Source organism: Nomascus leucogenys, chromosome 13, assembly GCF_006542625.1.
Source record: "Nomascus leucogenys isolate Asia chromosome 13, Asia_NLE_v1, whole genome shotgun sequence".
In the NCBI taxonomy this organism is placed as follows: Eukaryota; Metazoa; Chordata; class Mammalia; order Primates; family Hylobatidae; genus Nomascus; species Nomascus leucogenys.
In genome coordinates, this window is record NC_044393.1 from 65,155,167 (window position 1) to 65,182,614 (window position 27,448).

At 36.6% G+C, this 27,448-nt stretch overlaps 1 protein-coding gene across 1 annotated transcript in view; it reads right to left on the bottom strand.

Moving 5' to 3' along the window:
* The window catches only part of TFEC (transcription factor EC), a 222,012-nt gene that overhangs the window by 154,585 nt on the left and 39,979 nt on the right, over positions 1-27,448 (bottom strand). Inside the window, exons 2-3 of the mRNA XM_030825682.1 lie at positions 22,650-22,696; positions 21,452-21,670 (exon numbers count right to left, since the gene is read on the bottom strand). Coding sequence (XP_030681542.1) covers positions 21,452-21,649 — 198 coding nt within the window. The 5' untranslated portion in view covers positions 21,650-21,670; positions 22,650-22,696. The remainder of the gene's footprint in view (positions 1-21,451; positions 21,671-22,649; positions 22,697-27,448) is intronic.

Genomic DNA, 27,448 nt, shown 5'->3' on the forward strand with positions numbered 1-27,448 from the left:
ACTTAAGAATGTAAGTATATATATATAAAACCTCTCATATAAGGCAGCTTGCTTCCACTCAAAATATAAATTCAAGTGATGATTTAGGAGATGAGACATTAATTCCCACTGAGGATGCAAAAGATAGAGCAAAGTATCTCTGGAGAAGTACTATTGAAACTGGGCTTTCAGGACAGGTAAATGTTAACCACTAGCTATGGGGGAAGGATGCACACGAATAAAAATGTGTGGAAATTCTGGTTTTGAAACAAAGAAGTCAACTTTTTTTCTCTGTCCATCTAGTCAGTATCCCTGGAACTTCCTTTCTGTCCAAAGGCCCGGGGTGTCAAGGTTTGGATCACATAAATTCAGCCCTCTGGGAAGAGATGCCTAACCTCAGAGTGAGGCAGGAGAAAGGCCATTTCACAGTGACTTCCTAGAATGGAATTGAAAGGGAAACCCTAACTTACCATGCCTAAGTAACAAAAGGACCAGAGACTACCTTTGCAAATCCCCACGTTTTCTGCCCAGCAGATGAGAAATTGAAAGTACTTCTGATTGGTTGATTTTTGCAACCAATCAGACGTTTGCATAGGAGTGTGACATTTGTAACTTCACTTCAGCCTCTGGTTAGTTTCTTTCTGCAACCAATTAGACTGATTGCGGGCCACCATTTCATTTACATGAGGTGAGTACCAAGTGGCCCATGGGAAATCTCTAGGGGGCATTTGGACCTGAGAAGATTCTGTATCCAGGCCCTTGAGGTCCAATGCTCGGCCTGCTCCCACACTGCGGAGTGTACTTTCATTTTCAGTAAATCTCTGCTTTTGTTACTTCATTCTTTCTTTGCTTTGTTTGTGCATTTTGTCCAATTCTTCATTCGAGACGCCAAGAGCCTGGACACCCTCCACTGGTAACAAGAGGACCTACAGTATGGCTTCTCCCAGATGTGTCAAACTATCACGCAGACTGGCAACTGCTCTCCAAAATGAGGTCCCATCACTTAGGTGAAAGTAGAAAATACTAGAATGGTTACCACTTCTTTTTTTCCTAAAACTAAAATATAAGACTATATTTTATCTGAAAATATATTAGTTCAAGGTTGAAGTAAAAATTTTACAATCTAATAAGACATAGATAATTTGCATGTGCTCAAAAATGTTTACCAATAGAGTTACGTGATGGTAAAAAATGAGTTCATGTCCTTTGCAGTGACATAAATGAAGCTGGAAACCATTATTCTCAACAAACTAACACAGGAACAGAATACCAAACACCGCATGCTCTCACTCATAAGTGGGAGTTGAACAATGAGAACATAGGGCACGGGGAGAGGAACATCACACACCAGGGCCTGTCGGGGGTGGGGGGCAAGGGGACGGATAGCATCAGGAGAAATACCTAATGTAGATGACAGGTTGATGGGTGCAGCAAGCCATCATGGCACATGTGTACCTATGTAACAAAACTGCACATTCTGCGCATGTATCCCAGAACTTAAGTATAATAAAAAAAGGAAAAAAATATATGCTAGAGATCTGAACTGTAGACTTAAAAGAGAATACACAAGAAATACTTTTTCTTCTAATTCCTTATGCATAAAACTTCTTCAGGGAAATTTGTAATATAATTCAGAATTGTATGAAGAACATTGAATAATACAGCTTTGGCATCTAGTGTTCTCTTTTCTCATTTAGCTTTTTTTAAAGTGTCATTTAGCTTTCACTTGTTGCAAGCACTATTAAACTATGTCAGATCCTAAATAAAAGCAAATATGTAAATAGTGAAACAAGTTGTTGATGTTGCCTTTCCCTTAGAAGTTTAGAATTGTGTTTTCCTTCAGTGTGCTTCTCCCTCAGCTAGTTCATCACTAACAGAAAAGCAATCTTAATATAGGCAATTCATAAACATCTGTAATGTCCCCACCATTAGAAAATCAACATTATGGTCTGGTGCGGTGGCTCACGCCTGTAATCCCAGCACTTTGGGAGGCCGAGGCGGGTGGATCATGAGGTCAGGAGATCAAGACCATCCTGGCTAACATGGTGAAACCCCGTCTCTACTAAAAATACAAAAAATTAGCCGGGCGTTGTGCAGGGCGCCTGTAGTCCCAGTTACTCGGGAGGCTGAGGCAAGAGATTAGCGTGAACCTGGGAGGCAGAGCTGGCAGTGAGCTGAGATCACGCCACTGCACTCCAGCCTGGGCAACAGAGCGAGACTCCATCTCAAAAAAAAAAAAAAAAGAAAATCAACATTATTTACGAGATGTTTCTGTAAGAGAATAAAACTAGAGATGCAAGACCCTGTATAAACAAAGATATTTGGCTTCCAAATAGACGTCAAAATTGAGTCAATTATACTCTAGATGGAGAAACATCTCTAATAAAATTTTTAAATAAATAAAAATAAACAAGAACTCAAATTTCTTAACCCAATTTACAGAATCATTCAAGGCTGAAAATGTGCATTGTTCTAAATTCTTCTTTTGATAAACATGTGTTTAGTTGCATAGAAAAAAAGATTATCCATTTGCAAATGCCATGCCAAAAACAATTTGATAATTACACTAAAAAAAAGGAAAAAGACGTAATAAGATACATATACTATTCATCCACTTTAACCATTAAACTAAAATGGCCAAACTGCAAACAAAATAGCTTCTGGGCTAGAATCTTGATGCCAACTTTAGCCCAGAGCAAATTCTTACAGTGACGATGTTTGCTCTGCAAAACGCCGTTTTAATGGAAGCACTGTCCGACCTTTGTCTCCAGTAAAGCTACTAGATCTCCCATAAAGACATAATTTAAACTTCCAAATATAGGGACCTTTTTTACCTATTAATTGTCCTTTCAGAGATCAGATCTTATCCCAGTGTCTCCAGTGAATTCCCCTGTGAACTCGAAAGCACTTTCACATTGCCCTAAGGTTCAAGTGGAAAGAATAAATGGCAGGAGTTAGATGTTACTGTTTGGTTCTTATGCATCTATTACTTTAATACTAGTTACAACTTGAAGTTCAACTAACTGACAAAGCCTGAAGACTCCCTTCGATTAGCTGTAATAGGATTGTAACACTGCTTTGGAACAGCAGACTTAAATAGACAAAAATCTTGGCAAATCCATCTTTCGTGTATTCCATTAATTCTAAAATAAATATGTTACCTGAGGCAAAATAAGTATAATCAGATATTTTGGTATTTTACATTTCAGTGGAAGTATTTTCATTCCATTACGATGACATTTTAACACTCAGTGTTTAAGAAGGAAGTTTAATATGTATGTGTACATGAATTAAACTTTTACTGAACATACCCTTTTTTTGATGTTGTTCTAACAGACTTAAAATCAGGCTATGGTTAAAGGAGATGCTCACCACATTAATACATTTAATTAATTTGTTTGATTGGGCATTCTCCACCAACTACACAAGGCATATTTCTGAGATGTTTATTACTGCTCTCTTTACCCATATTAGGGGTTAAAAAGTAGAAAATGTGGGTCACCTCAATAGTCACTGAGTAGTTAACCACTTGCCAGATTAGATCTCTAATCCTATGTCCAGAAAATATACTATGGAAGCGAGTCTGACCATTACTTTAGGACTAGACACTTCCATAGGCTCTACAACAAAATGCAAGTTAAATTAACAAAAGGCCCCAACAAGTGCCCTTGAAACAATTTAAACCAGTTTAAAGGAAGCATAGATTAATCATTTTTTACAAAGGTGAAAGGACTTGCATCTCTTTCATTGTTTCATTTATCCAATCAATTAACATTTACCAAGTACCTACTGAGTTAATACAGCAGCAGACTGAGTACTTTGAAATTTCAAAGTAAGCAGTAGACTTGGGCCTTGTCCTCAAGGGAAAATTTCTAGTAAGAAGACGTGACATCCATGAAACCATAGTAAGACACATGAACTCTGCAATGTGGTCCATAGAATATATATGTTTGAAAAATGCAAAGCAAAAGAAAAATCTACAGGTGCAATTCTTAGATGAGTCCTTTATTTTTACTTTTTTAAAAACGAAAGCAAATATTTCAAGGGCACACATATGAGAAAGAAGGATCATAAAGGCACAGGACAACAAAATGGGCAAGAGAAGACCCTTTCTTTTCAGAAAGAGAAGAAAAGCATTTCAGGAAGAAAAACTGAAAATGCAAAATTTGAGGCTTTGACTTCTGAATATTAGACTTACATGCTCCACAATTTAATATATGACTAACCTGTTAAATGGCTTTAGCGTGGGTCTGATTTTGTTTCTTCTTTCTTTTTTTGTTTAATTTTTATCACTTTTTCACTGTGCTCTTACCAAACACATATTCTCTGTGTCACTTCATATTCCATATTTTACATCTGCTATGCCAAAAATAATCTCTAACTTTTTTATAGACAAATCCCTGTCTTCTCTGCAAATATTATGACATCATTGATTTCCAAAGCTCCGATACGGAAAGCAAGATCTAAGTGTATGTTAGGAAAATATATTCATAGGTGGATATACCTTGGGGAAAATGCAAGCTCTAAAAGTTAGTATAGACATAACCTGACCTACCAAAAAATCAATAACAGAAATGTGGTAATGTTCACTTGTCTTGCCTTCCTGAGATATAAACTTTTTAAAGGCGGTTTGCAAAACTTTTGTGCATAAGGTTTTGGTGTTTTTCCTTCATTTTCCATTTTCCCCAGGCTGTACAAATTTGAAAGAACTTATAAAAGTGAGTCGAATTTACAAAAACAAAACACAAGAAGAAATTGAAAGTAGGCAGGACAAGTATAGAAACCACTGAAACAGATTGGACACCAACAGAATAACATATGAGGTAGTTTTAAATACATTAAGGAGGTAGAAAAGGACATAAATAATTTTGATTCCTGAGTGTGAGATCATAAACACTATAGAGAATTTGCCTCCAGCATCTGGTAACCTGAACAATGTTATAAAAGTCAGAATTGGTTTGAAGTCAGATGCATAAGACCAACTGCTGTTAATGTGATTACTTTTTTCTCATTATGTGTAGGTCTAGACTAGACTTCAGGTTTTAGTTTTTCATAAGTACTACCATGTAATGACAAATGTATTTAAAAATTTTAAAATAAGAGTACATTTTTGGCCGGGCGTGGCGGCTCACACCTGTAACCCCAGCACTTTGGGAGGCCAAGGCGGGCAGATCACAAGGTCAGGAGATTGAGACCATCCTGGCTAATACGGTGAAATCCTGTCTCTACCAAAAATGCAAAAAATTAACCAGGCGTGGTGGCATGTGCCTGTGGTCCCAGCTACTCGGGAGGCTGAGGCAGGAGAATTGCTTGAACCTGGGAGGCTGAGGTTGCAGTGACCTCAGATTGAGCCACTGCACTCCAGCCTGGGTGACAGAGAAAGACTCCGTCTCAAAAACAAACAAACAAACAAACAAACAAAAAAAGAGTACATTGGGATATAGTAGTCTTACAGATTGTCCAACTTACAAATGGCTTTTCTTTGTTCTTATTTTTTATTCAGTGGTCAATTTACTGTTCAATGTTATAACAGCACCAGTATTGTGGAATGAGCTCAGCACACGTAACCTTTATGCTGTAAATTGAAGTTAAATTGCTAAGTCTCATTCGATGTTAATTAAACTTACAATCACTGATTTTATGTAACACATTGTGCTTTAAATATATATGCCTGGGATATTCAGCAGATGAATTGCTACTTATAGATACTAATAATGAGGATGTTGGTTATTTTTTCAACTTTAATTAACAGGTGTAATACCCACTTGCAAAGGCATCATTAAAATGGTATCCAAGATTTACAAAATTTATAATACAGGGCTGGTTACTTAATATCCCTTTCAGAGTTTGACCTTTTCAGAATGCAGTCTAATATTTGGCCATAAAACCACTGAATTTTCAAAACTTTTTTGCCTTAACTCACCTTAAATCCTATTTTTTCATGAAGTTTTTCTGTTTTACTGAAAACATAAAGCACTTCTAGTTATGCAACTATACTAATTGCAAAAACAAAACAAAAGTGTGTGTGTTTAGGGGTACAGGCATGCACGAGTGAAAAGGTGACATTGTAGCAAATGTGCTAGCATGCATGTGTTGACACATACACATATACATACACACATATCCAAACCCCAAAGCTTCATATGCAATATCCAGTATATGTGACTAATACAAATGCTGTAGACTATGGTCCTATCACTAAGACTTTACTGTGATGTACCCTGAAACTATCGTCAGTTCCCCTTTCCTCCTTTTACTACCAAAGTAGCCTTTCATATTTTGAACTCACTCATTAATATGTTGTAATCTGGCTTCTGTTACCAAATCTTTTTGAAACTATGACACTTTCAAAGGTCAGCTATGATCACCTCAGTTCAATGACCTTTAGGGATTCTACATTTCCTTTTATTTTTTTTTTCTACTGCATCTGGAGGAGCTCCTCTTTCTTGAATATCTCTTGCTTTGCCCTCTATCACATTACACTACTTTTTTTCTCATCCACTACTCTCAACCCTTCCTCTCTTCCCTCCTAATAATGAATGTATTCCAAGATTCTATCCTTTGCTTATTATCCTTCTTTGTCTTGGCTTCATCTATTGCCTCTGCAACTAACTGCCGCATCTGTGCATTAGATGTGTTTCCTCTTCTAAAGTCTAATCCAAATCCAGTACTAACTACTTACTACCACTTTTCCATTGTAATCTTGAACTTAATAAGTCTTAAATATAACTTTGTATTTCCCTTTATTGACTAAATCCTTCTTCTTCAACAACTCTTACAGGACTTTTTCCCCAAATACTTTGACTAAGATTTCTACCGTCTTATCGGCTCAGCCAACATCAACACTCCCCACTCCACACACACACACATAAACACACACATCCCTATAACTACTTTTCTTGCCTTCCTGAGATATAAACTTTTTAAAGGTGGTTTCTTTATAAAATCTCTGACTGTTGCTTCACTTTTGTATTGCTATTACCTTCATACTTGTCAAATTGTCTCATATTTTAAAAGAGCATAATCCGTCCTTAATGTCGTTTTCATTTGGAGACCAAATTAAACTGTATTTCTCCCTCCAAAAATAGAACAAAAGAAAAAAGGAAGGTTGGAGCAGGTGGATTCTTGACAATATGTGGTATGTTCATTGTTTTGGATTTTAGCCATTCTAATATGTGTATAGTAGAATCTCACTGTCATATTAATTTGCAACTTCTCCATGACATATGATGCTGAGAGTCTTCTTACTATATGTTTTTTTTTCCACTTGTATATCTTCTTTTGTAAAGTATCTGTCCCGATATTTTGTGTGTTTTAACCTAGGTTGTTTGTTTTCTTATTGTTGAGTTTTGACAGTTCTTTTTTCATGAGCTTGTAAAGTCATGTTTGATGATTTAAGCAAATATTACAATGCCTTCTGATGTGTGCTCAAAGTATTTAGACAAACTAATATTATAAATAGAAAGTGGGCAAGATAGGCTGGGAGCTGTGGCTCACGCCTGTAATCCCAGCACTTTGGGAGGCCGAGGCGGGCAGATCACGACGTCAGGAAATCGAGAACATCCTGGCCATCATGGTGAAACCCCATCTCTACTAAAAATACAAAAATTAGCTGAGCATGGTGCTGCACACCTGTAATCCCAGCTACTTGGAAGGCTGAGGCAGGAGAATCGCTTGAACCAGGGAGTCGGAGGTTGCAGTGAGCCAAGATCGCGCCACTACACTCCAGCCTGGCGACAGAGCGAGACTCTGTTTCAAAAAAAAAAAAAAAAAAGAAAGAAAGAAAGAAAAAAGAAAGTGGGCAGGATAAAAGAATCTGAATATAAATCAATTTTCTATACTTTACGCAAAGTGGTAAAATGTCAATACAGGAGACTATGAACTATGTAGACCGTGACAGTAGATATATGTATACGGTAGTCCCCCTTTATCCATGGGAGGATATGTTCTAAGACCCCCAGTAGATGCCTGAAACTGCATTAGTACTGAACTCTACGTTTACTATGTTTTCTCCTATATAGACATGTCTGTGATAAATTTTAATTTACAAATTAGCTTCAGTCAGATATTAACAACAACATAATAAAATAGAACAATTATAACAATATGCCAACATCAATATTTTTGCACTTTGGGGCCATTATTAAGTAAAATAAGGGTGACTTGGACACAAGCAGTGTGAGACAGCAAAGGTTAATCTGATAACAAAAATGGCTATTAAGTGACTAACAGGAAGCAGTTTTTATAGTGTGGTGATGCAGGACAAAGGGATGATTCACATTCCACAGGGGACAGAGAAGGAAGGTGTGTGATCTCATCACACTCCTCAGAATGGAGCACAATTCAAACCTGTGAATTTTTTATTTCTGGAATTTTGTATTTGATATTTTTAAACCATGGTTAACCATGGATAACCGAAAACAGCACAAACAAAACTGTGAATAAAGAAAGATTATTGTGCTGTAATACCCAGAGCAACCACTAAAAAACAAAACAAAACAAAACTATCCAATGATATGGACTCAGAAATAGTTAAATAAATCAAAATGAAACTCTGAAAAATGTTTAAATTATCTACAGTAAGGACAGAAAAGGGAAATCAAAGAATGAGAAACAGAATGAGTAAACAAGCAAACAGTGAATAAATAAATAAACTGACAGACTTAACCCTTCACATATCAATAGTTATACTAACTGTAACAGATCTAAACATATCAATCAAAAGATAGAGATTAGCAAGGTGGATAAAAACATGATCAAATTTATAAGAAACTTGCTAAAAACATGATAATATAAGCAAATTGAGTGGATAGGAAAAGATATACTATGCAAACATTAACCTTTTTTTTCTTTTTTTTGAGACAGAGTCTCGCTCTGCTGCCTAGGCTGGAGTGCAGTGTCACAATCTTGGCTCACTGCAACCTCCCTCTCCCAGGTGCAAGCGATTCTCCTGCCTCAGTCTCCCGAGTATCTAGGACTACAGGCGTGCACCACCACGCCCAGCTAATTTTTCTATTTTAGTAGAGATGGGGTTTCACTGTGTTGCCTAGACTGGTCTCAGCGTGAACCACTGTACCCAGCTGCAAACATTAATTTTTAAATACCAAGAATAACTGTATTAACATCACCTAAAATAGACTTCTGAGCAAAAAGACTTAAGCAGAAACAAAGAAGGCTATTACATAATAGTGAAAGGGTGAATCCACCAAGAACACCTAGTCATCTTACTGCACATGCACCAAACAACAGTTCATCAACATATATAGAAGGAAAACTGAGAGAACTGAAAGAAAAAATAGACAAATCCACAATTTTAATTGGCGATTTTAATACCCTGTAACTGTTAAAGTAACTGATCTTGAATTTGAAAACAATAAATTAATCTTTAGGCTCAGATGACCAAACATTAACTAAGAATTGGCACCAATTACACAGCATCTCCTTCAGAAAATATAATTTAAACAAATACTTCCCAACTTACGTTATGAGATCAGCATCACCTTGATACCAAAACCAGACAAAAACAACAAAAGCAGAAAGAAAAGAAGAAAGAAAGAGAGAGAAAGAAAAAGAAGGAAGGAAGGAAGGAGGGAAGGAAGGAAGGAAGGAAGGAAGGAAGGAAGGAAGGAAGGAAGGAAAAGAAAATTACAGATCAATATTTTTCATAGATTTAGAAGCAAAAGTCTTCAACAAAATACTGGCAAATTGAATCTAGCAATGTATAAAAAGAGTTCTTACACATGATACCAAAAGCACAATCCATAAAATAAATATTCATTAAATTGGACTTTATCAAAATTAAAATGTTTTTCTCTGTGAAAGATCTTGTTAAAAGGATGAAAAGATAGACAGGGAATAAATATTGGCAAACCACATGTCCTACAAAGAATTGGTATCGAAAATATGTAGAGAGAAAAACTGATCAAGTAAGGAATTCGTTTCACTGATCTTTACATTTTCTACACAGTTCTCTTCTCTTGCAGATTTACAGGATTTAGCACAAGATTCTAGTAATGACTGTACCATGTTAAATAATTAGGAAAGTAAGGTTCTGCTAACTGGTAATCCTGAAGAACAAGATGTGGTAGATTTTTACAGTTAGGGTACCCAAGGAATCACACCTCCCTCTATCCACTCCATTATGCAGTCTTCTCCCACGGCGACTCTAGCATTAGCCATGATGATTTGGCTGAAGGGACAAGATGCAAGTAGAAGTTTAAAATAATTTCCACATTACGACCAGTCCCCTTTCTTCCTGCTTTTAGATCCACATATGAAGAAGCCAAACCATACTGCTAGAGACACACGGCTCAGGCAACAGCCATCAGTCAGTCTCAAACAAGACTTTTCAGTGAGGCTGTCTTAGAATATCAATCTCCAGGACACTCACCCAACAAGATGCAGAATGGAAGCAAGCGAATGAACCTAGCCCATATTGCTAACCCAGAGAACCATGAAGAGGTAATACAGTTGTTTTAGGTCACTGATTTTCATAGTAGTTGGTATTGCAACAATGCGTAACTAATACAGCATATTATTACTAAATGTTTAAATTTTACTTAAATATAAGCCTAAATAAATGGGTTAGTCCAATTGTGTAGTTGAGTGCTTTCACTTCAACCTTTATTTTAAAAGGCTTTCATAATGATTCTAACTTTTTTAAAATCTGAAGTGTTTATGATGTTCTGAGTGTTTTGGAAGAGATTAACAGCATCAATGTAGATGGTATGGGAAATTGAATTTATACAGAACCTAATTTGTATATTGTATTTTTAATTTACCAATACTGACTATAGCTCCAATTTCTGCCTGCCTTTATAATATTACATGGCTAAAAGTTAATAAATTCAGAGTTTACCCAGAAGCAATTAACATATTTTACTAAATATACCTTTATATAAAGAACCAAGCCTTAAACCACTATAGACTGTGGTCTGTTTTTCTTATCATCTATTTGAAAATAGCCTAAAAGAGAAGATCCAATTGCCAAACATGGAGATCAGCACTCTTAAAAGTTTAAAATGTTCATCTGTCATTGTAATTTTGCCAAATCATGTTATTAAGAGTAATTTGTGAAATTTACTATTCAAGCTATTATTTAGGTCAATCTAGTAAGCACATTAATATGAAAAACATCCCATTTTTCAGCATCTTAAACTGCAATAAACTTTAAAGTATGCCAATCTTCATGCTTTAGGGCATAATTTGGTTACCAGCTGGGGTCAGGAAGAAATTTTCCCCATAGTGTAGTATTGCCAATTACCATAGGTGTAGAGCGAACAAGAGAAAGAGTCAGGGGGTTACTTGGTTCTCTAAAGCATCTGGTATTGGATGCATTCTGAGTAAGAATTCAGGATAAGATGAAACATTCAATTGTCCCTCTATGTCAATTCCAATATTCCTATGAGCTGCCAATATGACACTGCTGCCACAAGGGAGGGATTTTCTACAGAACAGATGTCACTTACAGTATTATGTGGGCTATCTATCTCAACAAATAATTGCTTGGCACTTCTGCCCTATGGCAAGGGTCTGAAAATATGTTAGGGTGAGAACACACCATACAAGCAGATGGGCATAGATAAAAGAAAGAGCAAGAGCATACTGAGCCTGAAATGCATGTGTAAAAGCCAGATGGGAGGACGGAAGCAAATGTTTTTTTTTTTTTCTTATCTTTAGTGACTAAAGCCCCAAATCAGGATTTTCCAGCTATTAGTTATTTAGAAGTTCTATTTTAAAATTTCTTTAAATGAGTATGAGTTACAGGAGACTCCAATTTATTGAAACAAAGAAACATTCCCTTTTTGGTATAAACTGCAATCCACATTTGAAAATGACTGCATTTTGCTTAAGCCCTGACACTGATATGAGACTCCCAACACCAATGTCCCCCACTTTCATGCCCCCCCGAAAAAAAAGAAAAAGGAAAAAACTAGGCTGGGATAAGAGGATGGACACAAAGACTGACAATGAATGACAAAGGACAATTGAGATGGGACTTGCCTGAGAGAGACAGCAAGAGAGGAAAAAAAGTCCTTTTAAAATATCAATAAGAGAATCAAAGAAAGCAAGATCCTTTTTCTGATAAAAGGGGAAAAGTTAATAACAGTGAAGAAAGAGAAGGGAATTGCAATATGCTCCTACTGTAATGGAAGAAAAGAAGATGAAGGTAGAATCAGAAAGTAACAACTTTAAATAAGTTTAACATATATGTTACTTTTACACTTTACACAATCTGTGGATTAAAGTTTGAAAAATATTCAAACTACTTGCCCCAATAGTAAACCTGACTGGCTATTTAAATAATTAGTTGGAGAAAGAATAGGGGTGTTTTTGCTCACAGGAACCAGCAAACAAATTTTCACTTTTAAAATATGTTGATTGCAGAAAGGACCTTGGGGGGAGTTGCGGCAGTGGGGCAATAATGAATGCATTGTAAATTATTAAAAGGCATTAAGTTATATCTCAAAATTAGAAAATGCTTGAGGGCATTATTGATACATTTTTATGTCTGAAATGGGATGCAAGTAATAACTGAAAGTTTTCTAGACAAAAATAAGTTTGCCATTCAGTAATGTCTGAAAACTGTGATTCAACTGAACATTTGTTCATATGTTGGAGCTGATTCAAAGATGACTCTTACAGAAAACTCTAACCATTGCTTACTAGTATCTTTTTCTATAGTCTTTTAATCTTAAGGAACACTGGAGAAATTCTTTAATTTTTATCATAAGATATTAGTCCTATCTCATGTTCTTCTGCTTTCAAAGTTTAAAGTCAATCCTTAATTATTAATATAGAAAAACAGGATACAAGGTTCTCATGGAAAATATAACCTCAAAGTTTTCTATCTGGCTTCTAACTATAGTCTAGCTTAGAAAAGTATAATGTGGGAGAAATTGCCTAAGGATCAATCATGTGATTTATTCACTCTTCCCAGCACTCAAAGCAAAAAAGGTCAGTGGGAGGGTTAAGGATACACCACCCCATTTCAGCTGACTTAGGAGTTGGACTTTTTCTGAAAGAGAATGAGAAGCCACTGAAGAGCTTTCTTGGGTGTATTTGTTTGGGAAAAGGGTATCATAGTCACATTTAGATGATGACTGATCTCTGAGGATATGTGGTAGAGAAAGATTGGATAGGAATGAGACTGGACCCAAGGACACCAATGTGGAATATTGTAAGAATACAGAAATAATGATGACAAATAATGATGACCTTGATTAGGGTGGTAGGAGCAACAATAAAGGAAGGAGGATAGATTTGAGAACTATTTACAAGGCAGGTTCAACAAGATTTGGCAATAACAGAGATGAAGGAGAGAGAATGAAAGGATGACCCCAATTTTAAGGCTTGACTAAGTGCATGGATAAGTATTCCAGTTATGAAGTACACAATACTTAAGAATTAGCAAGTTTTTCATTTCGTTTACACTTGTGGCAGCATTCGGAGAAACTAGCTTATTCATTTAGTTTGGGTCTAAATATTGAATTTGAAGTGGCATCTATGTAGAAGAGGATGGATACTTGGATGTGTAGCTCAGAGGAGGGCTATAAACGAGACAAATATTTGTAGGTTGTTAGCATTTACATTTATCAAAGCAGTGTTAGTGGATAATTTTGCCTGTGATAGTATGAAAAGTCAAAAGCAAAGAAATCCAAAAACAGTTTTAAGGAAAACCAAATATTCGGTAAGCACCTACTGTGCTCTAGTTTCCGGAGCTGCACCTATCAATAAGACAGGCAGGGTCCCTACTCCCATGCAGTTACATTTTCAGTGGGTGAGTCAAACAATTAACCAGGAAACAAAAACAACAAAAACCCTAAGATAATAGTGTGGTATTTTCAGAGACTTTTAGAGGTTGTGTAGAAAATAAGACAGGCACAGTAATAATGATTACCTGAAACTGGCAGAACATTTTCAGGGAGAGGCCAGAAGCGAGACAAGCAAAGGAAAGCCTGAGGGAACACGTGGAGCCCCGGGGAAGCAGAGCAGGAAATGGGAATAGGTCTCCACAAAGACAAAAGCAGGGAAGCTGTGATCACTCAGAGCCAACCAAGACGCCAGAAAGTGGAAAGTTCGTTTTCTCTCTGATAAGTGCAGTAGAAGATGGAAAGTGATTCTGCCAAAGCTGCTGCTTACACAGGATTCAGAGTAGTCAGAATGGACAGGTCTCAAAAAAGTTGTAGAAAGACAATGACTTGAACCTAAAGTCTAGAAACCTGAAAGGACAGCAGGAAGGATGGGTAGCTGTTGAATCTAGTGAGCAAAAATAATAATTAACAAATAACCAAGACATGACATTTCCTTATATCTTGCACTGAATCTCTTAGTTTCTATAGTTAAATATTAATATAAAATGTAATGTGGAATAGAAATGATACTATTTCTGTTTTTGTCAATTATCTATATCTGAAATTTCAGCCACAGGGTCAGTTAACACATAGAGACACTGTTATTCATTCGGTGGCAGCTACTAGAAATACTTAGCATCTATGTCTCCGGACACGCATATTTAAAAGATAATTGAAAATGAGGAGAGCAGTTTGCCACTAAAAATTAGCAAAACAAAGTTGTTTGCTGCGTATATATTATTTTAAAAATCTAAAGAAATATTTTTTGATCAATTCCATGATGCATTTTCAAATAACTATGGGAAACGTAAAGAGGTCACTACTAGTTATAATAAACTCCTAAAAGCCTTCAGAAGAGGAGACATACAAGAAAAATTTGAAAATGGACAACAGTCTTTACATTTACAGAGGAAGATTATGAAGTTAAAGGTGACCAATTTTCTATGTTTCAAGATAAGTAAAAGGAAATTATACTAAAATTACAGGTCAATAATAGTGAAGAAAAGGGAGAACATTAATATTCTAACTTCTCCAGATCCTGCAATTTATTACCTGAAGGTTGTCTGATTCTCTCTGCTTTATTACCTAAAATCAAGACAGACCCAGAGATGTAGGTATTGATTAATAAGAACCACAGTACCAGACTGCCTTCTACTAGAGGACTCTAAGAGAACAGGTGACTGCCACTCTAATTTCCCTCAGCTTCAGTGAGCCATTTTCCTCCATTAGTAAGCTCTTGGGCTATCAAGCTATTTCACAGGGTATTAGATGCTGAGTCTCAGGTGTATAATATATGTTATTCAGACAACACAATGGGCATTATGTGACTTCTTTAAGCTTCTTGAATATGGTGTTGATCAAAATGCTTATAAACTTAGCATAAGCATGGCTACCATTTCAGTTCACGCATTACTCATTATCAGAGAGTGCTAGATACATTTGCTCAAGTCCGAACCACGCATTCCTCACATTTATAACAAAAGGGAACTCTGGGGGAAAATGTTTTCATTCTTATTTGAAAAATATTTTTACAGACAATGCACAGTTGTTTTTACTTTTTCAGCTTTGCCGTTTCTCTAATTTCTATCCCTTTTAAAGTCTCTCTATAGGCAGAGGGACTTTAAAGTATGTAAAGTATAATATACAGTCCACTTGACATAATTTTTAAGCCTGTGTTTCACAAAAAAAAAAAAAAAGCTAAAGTTTTAAGAGGTCTTTGAAATAGATGACTTCAAAAGGGTGTTCAGCATAAATGTAAATGAGATTTATATCTGGAGGAGATGATCAAATCATACAGGTTACTTAACAAATTTAAAACACCCAAAGCACAACTAGAAAATGAGATCTAAACATCGAAGACTTAGCTACTGAGGCTGTGATTGAATATTTTTTCACTGCCTTCTCGTGTTCCATAAGTTTTACCTCTGTGTCATTTTACCTCTGTATACATCTCTTGGTATTTTTTATATTTTGAATCTGACCTCCATTCCCTGCAGCTCTCCAGACCTATGGCCCCAGAGAAAAGGAAGGATGAATGCCAATGCTGGGAAAAGGAAGATGTAAGAAGTTTCTAGAAGACCAAGAAATCACGTTTTCTCCAAAAAAAAAATTATAGAAAGAGGAGAAAGAGAGACCAGGAGGCAGACGTGAGGGTCCTGATCCCCTACTCTGGCACAAAACCACTAGTACATGTGCGGTAGAGAGTTTGCAAAGGAACAGGAACCCCAATGTATCCACTATCACTGCTTTAATAAAAGTAAATGTTAATAACCTACAAATATTTTTCTCCAGTCTATAGCCTTTCTCTGAGCTACAAATCCAAGTATGCAACTGCCTCTACCTAGGTGCCTCTTCAAATTCAATGTAGTCCAACAGAGAAAAGAAACACACACAGGAGAAGCACCTTAGTGTTGACCTAAATATCCCTGCAGGCCCCCAGTGGATGAGGGGCAGCAACCAAAATAGTCTAGCCTGGGCTCTGTGGCTGAGACTCCAGATCCGTTGGCATTAACTGCTGATGTTGCTGCTACGAAAACATGCTACGAACCTTGTTAGCCACAGACTCAGCAGTGCAAGCCAGCAGGAAGGCCGGTGGCAGGCAGAGAAAGAAGCATCTCAGAGGTAGCCATCCAGGTCAGAGGACGTAAGCACATGAAAGCTTTGTCTCACATCCATGAAAGTCTGAGTGTTTGCCAAAAAGAGACAGATTTAACCTTAAAGTCACCACTTTACACAAAAAGGCTTTGAGACATTTAACTGGGAAGTTAAATTTTCATCCCAATATCCTCTCCCCAATTAGCAAGCTCCTTTTCCCCATCTCTTTCCACCTTCCATCCCCGAGTAAGATGTACATGTTGATAGAGTGGTGGGGAATTCAAGATGTTGTAGAAAAGAAAGAAGCTACATTTTTCTCATAGTTTTCTACCTCTCTACCTTTATCAACAAATTAAAGTAAGCATTCCAAGAAGATAGAGATTCCCACATGGAGTATCTCTATTCACATTCAACACAGGGCTGACATATGATGTTGCTTAGAAAGGAACAGTGTCCTATTGATTAAAGAATATCTCTTATTTTAAATATTCCTAAAACAGTCTAATTTCACTCTTTAAAATAAATTAATAAATACTTGTTGAAACACATTACAAGGTCTTATCAAAGAGTCTCACAGCATTTGAAAGACATTTATCACAGTGTAAGTCTCTAAGGCTTAGAATCTTTCCAGTAATGTGCCTCAACACTTAGTCAGTGTCAGCTGACTGATGACTTCAGACAGTTTTTTGTTTTTTGTTTGTTTGTTTGTTTCTTTGAAACAGAGTTTTGCTATCACCCAAGCTGGAGTGCAGTGGCACAATCTTGGTTCACTGCAACCTCCACCTCCCAGGTTCAAGCAATTCTCCTGCCTCAGCCCTCAGCCTTCCGAGTAGCTGGGACTACAGGCACATGCCACTATGCCCAGCTAATTTTTGTTGTTGTTGTTGTTGTTTTTTAGTAGAGACGGGATTTTTGGCCAGACTGGTCTCCAATGCCTGACCTCAAGTCTTTATGTCCACCCGCCTCGGCCTCCCAAAGTGCTGGGATTACAGGCATGAGCCACCGTGCCTGGCTAACTTCAGACAGTTTCAAAGTGGGCAGTACCTTCATAAAGTCACTGCAGACAAAAAAATCTCAGCTTTTTGAGGCAAGAAATGTAATCGCATAGTTTTGAGCAAGCTCTGAAATGTTGGCACATGCTAGCCAAAAGCAAGGTTGACCAAATGCACCCAGGGTGTCTGTCTACACATCACTTTTGCAGAGTCTGAAGTCTGTTCATCAGACGTTAATTTTTCTTTTAATTGCATAGGCTGATCCTGTTCCCTATCAGAAACAGAATTTCCTACCTTAGATTTTTTAAATGTTTAAGATTTAGAGACTATATTTGGGTCAGACCAACTTTAACTGTTCAAAATAAACTTGACAGAGTTTACCTTAATGGACAATATGAGTCCAAAGCTCTCCATCCTACAGATGCGATTTAAGAGAACTAATCACCTAGGGTGTTAAATGGTGAAGACTTAACTAAGACAATAAGAGCAGGCATCATAATGACCTGTGTTAATAGCCACAAATTGAGAAAACTGCCTGGCTTATGCAATTACTTGGAGGCCATGTCTGTACAACCCCTTTTGCCTCCCAATTCTAATAACAGACCATCCCCTCCCTCTCTCCCTACAGCCATCAAAGCGAACACCTGACTTTTAAAAAAACTGAGCATAGCACTCACCATCTTGGTCATAATGACCAGGCCAAGGGCTAGACATTTGAGCCAGAAAATGTTCCCTAGAATAGTTCACACTGGAGCTGAATAACATTAAATACTTATTTTCCTTGATGGCAAGCTGTGAAGATGTGAGCCTGGAGGGACTGAAGCCTATACTGTTTGCTGCAAGGAGGAGCTGGTCTGAGAACAAAGACAATATGCAGAGAGAAGCACAGATGAGACATAGAGCTGTTCCTAGTGATATTTGAAGTTCTGGCTCTAGTCATCCCTGATATCAGCTCTCTTTCCTGGAAACAGCAGCCAACAAATTCTCTCTGTGATTTCATCTACTTCATACTGGGTTACTCTTACTGGGAATCATCAGCGTTTTCAATAATAAAGCTAGTGAGAAAGTAGTGAAACCCAACAAAGCAGACAAATAAGAACCACTAGGTCACAGTCAGAGAACAGTAATGCTGGTGGTGCTGGTCATGCAATTTTGAGATCATTTCTTAAAATCTCTGAGCCTCAGTTCAAAATCTGCAAATGGGGCTTCCAGCTACTGAACTAGGTTACTGAAGAATTAGAATACTATATGTAAAGTGATTAGCATGATGCCTGTCCCATAGCACTTGCTTACCAAGTGCTAAAAATGTATTGTTTTATCATGAGGTTGTGAGGATAATGATGAGGAGGACTCAAAGAAAACAAAGATTATAGAACTCAGAATCTTCTAACAACTTTTCATTAAAATCCTACCGGCTGAAATATTTTTGAGGAAAAATAAAAACTGCAACCACTAAAAAGAAAAATGTAATGAAGTTAGAAATAATTATAAACAGAACATTCTGATTATTTTAAGACACAAAGGTATTTGAAAGCTCAACTTACAATAAATAAGCATTGTTATTGAAAGTTTACTCAAGGTCAATGAAACAGTCTTATTTTTAAGAAAAAATTGTAATATGAAAAATAAAGCAAGTATTATTGATATAGCTACTTCCTGAAAATGGAGCTGGCAATACTTGTAGGCCCAATTCAAATGTCTCCACAATAACAAAGCCTTCCTTGACATCACCAAAACCATGTACGATACTATACACCACACCAATGGTGCATAGCTTTTCTTTCATTGAATTTATTTATTTCCCATTCCACACTATAAAACTCTCCTAGCAAGGCCTCTTTTTTCATATCTGTACCTTTAAAATGTAGCTCAATAACTTGGTCAAAAGCAGGTGCTCAAAATATAGTATTAAAATTAGACTAAATTTTAGATGTACACTGAGAGCATGAGACATGGGTTCCAATCTTGCTTCTGCCGCTTACTAGATGTGCTACCTTGAGTAAGTCACCAACTGTAGGAATATATCCTCATAGTGTTTGCTTTCAAAGTTACCTACAATAACCTCCTACTGCAGTACAAAAATTCCATCTCAATGCATTTTCTACCTACACACACTGTGATAGATCCTCTACAAAACGTAATATTCAGTCAAACTTCATAACCAGTTTTTGGCATAACTATTATCTTTCACATTGAATAAGTCAACAAAGCAATGCTTTATAAGGCCTACTATCAGACAGCCAGCAATGCAGACTCAGAATTCTAACTTTAAAAAACAGTCCTTCCCAAACCTGACAAAAACAAGAAATGGGGAAAGGATTGCCTATTTAATAAATGGTGCTGGGAAAACTGGCTAGCCACATGTAGAAAGCTGAAACTGGATCCCTTCCTTACACCTTATACAAAAATTAATTCAAGATGGATTAAAGACTTAAATGTTAGACCTAAAACCATAAAAACCCTAGAAGAAAACCTACGCAATACCATTCAGGACACGGGCATAGGCAAGGACTTCATGTCTAAAACACCAAAAGCAATGGCAACAAAAGCCAAAATTGACAAATGGGATCTAATTAAACTAAAGAGCTTCTGCACAGCAAAAGAAACTACCATCAGAGTGAACAGGCAACCTACAGAATGGGAGAAAATTTTTGCAATCTACTCATCTGACAAAGGGCTAATATCCAGAATCTACAATGAATTCAAACAAATTTACAAGAAAATAACAAACAATCCCATCAAAAAGTGGGCGAAGGAGATGAACAGACACTTCTCAAAAGAAGGCATCTATGCAGCCAACAGACACATTAAAAAATGCTCATCATCACTAGCTATCAGAGAAATGCAAATCAAAACCACAATGAGATACCATCTCATACCAGTTAGAATGGCGATCATTAAAAAGTCAGGAAACAACAGATGCTGGAGAGGATGTGGAGAAATAGGAAAACTTTTACACTGTTGGTGGGACTGTAAACTAGTTCAACCATTGTGGAAGACAGTGTGACGATTCCTCAAGGATCTAGAACTAGAAATACCATTTGACCCAGCCATCCCATTACTGGGTATATACCCAAAGGATTATAATTCATGCTGCCATAAAGACACATGCACACATATGTTTATTGCGGCACCATTCACAATAGCAAAGACTTGGAACCAACCCAAATGTCCATCCATGATAGACTAGATTAAGAAAATGTGGCATATATCCACCATGGAATACTATGCAGCCATAAAAAAGGATGAGTTCATATCCTTTGTAGTGACATGGATGAAGCTGGAAACCATCATTCTCAGCAAACTATCGCAAGGACAAAAAACCAAATGCCGCATGTTCTCACTCATAGGTGGGAACTGAACAATGAGAACACCTGGACACAGGAAGGGGAACATCACACACCGGGGCCTGTCATGGGGTGGGGGGAGAGGGGAAGGATAGCATTAGGAGATATACCTAATATACATGATGAGTTAATGGGTGCAGCACACCAACATGGCACATGTATACATATGTAACAAACCTGCACATTGTGCACATGTACCCTAGAACCTAAAGTATAATAATAAAAATAAACAGTCCTTCCTAAACACTACATCACTTCTCTGTGCTTTAAAAGTCTTGGAGTGTTTTTAAAAACTTTATCTCTATTAATAATCTTCATTATGGCATACTACAATGATTGATTCAAATAGCAAAATGAGATGATATAAAACTTCTTTGTAAAGTATAAAGTGCTCCAAAATATCAAGTAGTAGTAGTATCATGACAATGATGTAGATGATAATGATAATAACAGGAAAAGGAAAAGTATGTACTTTGGGTGCTTTGTTGCATTAATATTTCCATGCTGTTAAATGGGTCAGTTAATGTAAATTGTAGCTACTTACTGGAAATTGGGAGGAAGCCCTGGGTTTTTATTCTCATTTTTTTTCTTCAATTTTTTGAGTACAATTAAAACGTACAGATTTTCAGAGGTAGTTACTATACTTACTTAGAAATTATGGCCATATATGTATACAGATACATACCTTGGTAAAGGATGGTAATTGACTTGAATAAATTTGTGGTCTTGCTGGGACAAGTCTATGCAACACTGGTTTGTATGAAAACTGCATGTGGAACTCTGTTCTATGGGCACTGATTTCCTGGCTGATTTGAAGTCTTCTCTCCTTTTCTCCTAATTGTTCTTTCAGCTGAAATTGAAGTCCAGTTAAAGCTTGTAACATATTTCTCTTCTTTTCTTCTCACTATTAGTGGATTTGGAAAAAAAGGAGCACTGTAAAACACATACAAAATAATATTTTATCACCGGAGACTACATACTATAAAATAAATTTAGTAAATGATAAGGGAGGTATTTGAAATAGAAAACAAACTCATTATTTAATGGTTATGGTTCACCCATAAAGAGGTAATTCTTAATGTTCAAGTTAAAAAAAAAAAAAAAAAGATGAGAAGAAACAGTTGGCATTCAGCTAACAATTGTGTTTGGAGATTTGTGCCTGACTTTGTTATTCTGAGCAAAGCCAGGTACCAGTCTCTTGGGATTATGTACAAAGGCAAGAAAAAAAGTGGACATGTACAAACCTCAAAGGTGACTGCTGGGTTAATAAAACAGTCTGTTTTCTGTTCACCCACTCTTGCTCTCAGTGTGCAAGTATATTAAAATATGTCAAAAGGAAAACCATTCGCTGTGCAAAAATAATTCAACTACAAGTCACAATTTCCAGCTGGTGGAGTGCCTTAGTGTATTTAAGTGCACTAACAAGTGACCCGTACATCTCCCCGGATGAAAGCTGTATCCTCATTAAATGAGAAACAAACACAAAATAGGAACAACTGTCACACAGAAAAACAGACCACAATAGATACCGCATTTCCCACACTCAATTTCTGGCTTGAGCTATGGCAGACTGAAGAACAGTGCTGTCCTGGAAGTAACCTCTTAAAAGGGACTGAAAGTAAGACAAGGAAGCTGTTGGGGGAACTAAATGTCTTGCTAATGGTCATCCAAATTCTCATTCAGAGTTTCTGGGAAAACATTTTCTTTCTGGGCCCTAAAAACTCCCATATTAGGTAAGACATTATATAATAACAATAATGTGAAGTAACTGGAATAAACAGACCCAACCCCCAAGGAATTTAGAATTAATGCTGTAAGTTATATTTTTAAATAACTCTGTTAGATAAACTCTGGTTTTAGTGTTTATAAGATATCATACCAACCTTTTATTTTCTGATTTTCTCTAGGGAACTAAATCATTGATAGGACTCTGAAAAGAAAAAAAAAGAGAGAATTTACCGTTTTTTAACTTTAAGAATAGTGTTCTTATTTGATTCATACGTTGTACATTATTATAAGGCAAAAACATACATTGGATGTTCAATGTGATAAGTTGCGTCTTATACACAACAGGACATACAATAGGAGCATGTGTCTCCAAAAGGCAGATAGACAATATCTGGAATAATAAGAGAACACTACTTGAGAGCAAATAACTGATTACAAAAGTATGGTACTAACAATTCTTTCAAAGTAGGATAAGATGTTCCACTTGTATACAGGCAACACCTTTGTTCAAATATTTTCATAGCAATTAGCACACACTAATTTCCTGTTTACTATTTCCTCCCTTCAACTAGAATATAAGCTCCTCAGGGTAAAATTTATTCTATGTTATTTCTTATATCATTAGAACTAGTACAGCCTCTGGCACATAATACAAACTTCAAAACTATTAATTGGTTGTTTGGCTAACTGATTAACTATAGCTGTACACGTGACAATTGGTGCCCAATATTGAATTGTCAACCTCCTAATGGAAGACAGTAGAGGAACTGGAAAGGGAAGATGTTTCTAGAAAGAGACTAATGTTTTCAATGACAAACTGTAGCCCAGGAGCAATGGATATATGCATAGAAAAAAAGAACCACACAGCTCTAAATTATGCTTTAAACTAGAATATATAAAACAACCATTGAAATGAAATTGAAGCCCAATAGAGGAATGTAGGTAATAAGGGATCAGCAAACCAATCTAAATAAATTAAAATGTCTAGGCCCAGACTAATTATGTGAGCTTGGAAACAAGAAAAGTATTTGAGGAACCAATGTTAACGATAAGAAAAACTTACTAAAAATAGGAAAAGATAGATTTTAGAAACCAAGAGCTAGTGGGCTTGATTTTTAGGCCTCTGAAATTCTAAAGCAGATTGATTATTAAACAGCTGGTCTATGAATTCATGAAAAATAAAGCGGAATTCACTAGGAGATAGGGAGCTGGTGTCAAGAGAGTATTGCATGAAGACAAAAGTCCTTGGTTCATATTCTGAATGCATGCTTCCTCTTACTTTAATGATTTTTCCTTTTCCCTATTTCTGCCAGTTAAACTATGTCTCCCCCACTGCCACAATAAGTCCTAACTCCAAGTACCTGTAAATACGACCTTATTTGGAAATAAGGGTCTTTGCAAATGTAATTAAGGTACACATTAGGATGAAGTTATATTAGAGTAGGGTGGGCCCTTAATTCAATATAACTGGTGTTACAGGAAGAGGGGAAGAGACACAGAGAACATGGACAGAGAAGGAAAAAAACCCCATGTGATGAAGAAAGCAGAGATTAGTGTCATGCTAGGAGGCAAGCTTGGAATTCTCCCTCTAAGCCCTCAAGAAGGAACCACTCCTGCTGACAACCTGATTTGAGAATTCTGGCCTCCAGAACTGTGAAAGAATAAATTTCTGTTGTCTTAAGTCACCCAGTTTGTGGTCATTTGTTTTGACAGCCCTAGGAAATGAGTACACCATCCTATAAAAAGGAGTCAGTGATATATCTTCCCCAGGTGATTGTCAGGAGGATTATAATACAGCATAAGTAAATATTAATTTCAGCGAAGCTTTTTACTAAGATTCTTATAATGCGTTCACTGATAAAATAAATCTGTGTGAGCTCAATTATTAGTTAGGTTCAAAGTTGCTAAAATTGCCATTCCCAAAGACAGCTGATTAATAATTCAACATAAACTTAATCTTTCCCAAAATGTTCACTTATGGAAATACTGAAAATAACTCTCAGGTCTCAGATTTCTATCTTTTAAGGCCCTTTATAGACAAACGGACACAAGTTTTGGAAAGTCACCTGAAATAATAATGTTAATGATGGACACAGAACCTTTCGTTCATCATTAGTTGTTCAACACATTTACAGGACTTAGAGAAGCACATAGAATGGATGCTATCCAAATAAGGGAGAAAAAAGTAAGTTGGGAAAAATAAAAGTAACACATTTAAAAAGAAAATTCTTGTTATCTTAATAAATTTATTATCCTAACAATATAATTTAGTAACCATTATTAACAGTAATTTGATACTTTAAACCTCAAACAGTGCTTGACACATAGTAGATACTCAATAAGTTACTGTTATTATTAGTAGTATGATAAGCTAGAATGATGGGCCAAACCCACTTCAGCAAAAAACACACAATATTTCATTTGAGCTCAAAATTTAAATGTATATCAGGTAGAAAATATCCAGGCTCATCATTAACTCATAGGAAATAGATTTGGAGATTTCAGTTGATCAAAGTTTCAGTGAATGCATCCAAACAGTGTTTTGTGAGACCTCTAAAACAAAAATAAAACAAAATAAACAACAAAGGTGAGAATTTAGGATAAATCAGTAGATGTACGTAAGCCCGTGACAATTTGCAAAGGGCAAGCGTAAGGGGGATTGTTTTTCTAAAAGCAGCAATTATCCTCTGTAAATTTGAGAGATGTTCTGGATGCTGAGGGCACCTGGATGCTGTGGGGGTGAAGTTCCAAGGGAGATGGAGAGTTTCTGCACACTCCCATCCCACACTTCCAGAAGATGAGGAGATGTAGGTCCCCACGGCATGCGAATCTGAGGAAGCAGATCTCTTGGTGAAAGACCTTTCTTCTGCCACCTAGAAACAACTGACACTTCACAAAAGCAGCATCCAAGAAATGCAACAGCGGTAAAAAAGTATCAGAGGCTCCCTTGGTTGAGACTGAAGCATGCAAAGAAGGATGACAGAAATGTGAAGGGCTCAAAGAAAGACATCAGCTAGGAAGGGACATTGAAACACCTCACTCTCAAAGAACCAAAGGAAACCCCCCTCCCCACCACCCCCCGTAATGGGGAGAGAGGACATTTGACAGAGAATGAAGACAAAGACATCAGAAGAGAAAAATTTCCCCACACACTGACTGTCATGAGCATGAGGGATAGCCAAGAAAAGTAAGGCAGATCTAATGTCAGTAGTGTGGTCCTTTGTTAATTAACCTTCCCTTTTTAAAAGCTGTTAGAGGTATCACATGCAACGTGGAACCTTCTGGATGTAAGATGTATTTTTTTATATATTGACTAGGAACACGAAGCCTGTAATACTCATCACAGAAGTAATTCAGGCTCTTTAGACCTCAGTTATTTCTAATACAATGTTTCAGACAGTTTTGGATACAAACTACACTCGTTTCCTGTGGCTGCTTTTAAAAAAATTTACCAAAAACTTTGTGGCTTCAAAAAACATACATTTTTTGCTCTTATACTTCTGTACTAGAGAAGTCTGAAAGTAGTTTCCCTAACCTAAAGTCAAGATGTCAGCAGGATACAGCTGGCTTTTTAAGGAGGCTTTAGGGGATAATCCATTTTTCTGCTTTATTCTGATTCTAGAAGCTGCCTATATTCTTTGGCTTGTGGCCCCTTCCTCCATCTTTGAAGTGTGTCACTCCAACCTCTGGTTCCATGGTAACATGTCCTTCTCTTTTACTCTGATGTCTGCATCCCTCTTATAAGGACTGTGTGATTTCTTTGGGTTGACCAAAGATAACCCCATAAAAATCTCCCCACCTCAACATCCTTAACTTAATCACATATGCAAGTTTCTTTTGCCATATATAGTAACATCCACAAGTTCCGGGGATTAGGACGTGGACATATCTGGGGGTTCATTATTTAGCATACCACAACCACTTTAAAAAGAAACATTATAGGGAGAGAATATAGTATAGAGTGAAAGCATAAAACAGCTTGCTTGCTTCACAGACACTCAAGAGTGCTTTTTAAATGCCGGATGTTTTTATAAGTGCTTAACAAATATTAGTTCATTATCACTCTCTACAGCCCTAAGGCATAGGCATAATTATAATTCCCCATGTTTCTGATGAGAAACCTGAAGTACAAAAAGGATAAGTTACTCGTACAAGGCTTTGTGGTTATTTAGAGCTGGTATGAATCCAAATCATGCCTCTTAACTAGGTGACCTTGACACAGTATTTTCACTAGAAAGAACATATTTTACATGGTTGGTGTGAGTATTTAAATCAAATAATGTATATAAAGTGTTTATCTCAGTTCTTGGCTCAAAATTTACTCGTTACATGGTAGATAGTAAAATAACTATGTTAGAGACATCAGCCAAAATAATGGAAAAGAAGAATAAAAATGGTTAGGGAACTAGAAACACTATCATCTTAAAAATGGTAGTTTAGCTTGGAGAAGAAAAGAATTATATGGGGGACATGATAGCTGTCTTGAAATATGTGATGAACTTTCATGTGAAGGAGAAGTAGATTTATTTTAATGTTCCCCCATAAAACCAAACTAAAACCTAAGGGTGGAAATTACATGGTGATAAAATCTGGCTCAAAAAAAAAGGAAATATCTAATAATTAGAGTGTTACACCAATGAAAAAGGCTGCCCCAGAGTTTTGTAAGCTTTCAGTAAGTTAAAATGTTCAAGCACAAGCTAAATGACTCTCTGTAGTATATAAAATATAGAAAGGATTTCAACAATGAGAGGAACATTAAAATACATTCATGCATTTATTCAGCAAACATTTACTGACCATCTTCAGTGCACAGTGCCTGTAAGGCCCCTTACAACTCTAAAAATAATAGAATCTACTATTCTATGAATGAGCAAATAAGAGCACATGTCCCCAAAATGTACAGAATTTTGGGCTGATTCTCATTGAAGGGTCTACTGATTCTTTCAGTCAGGTT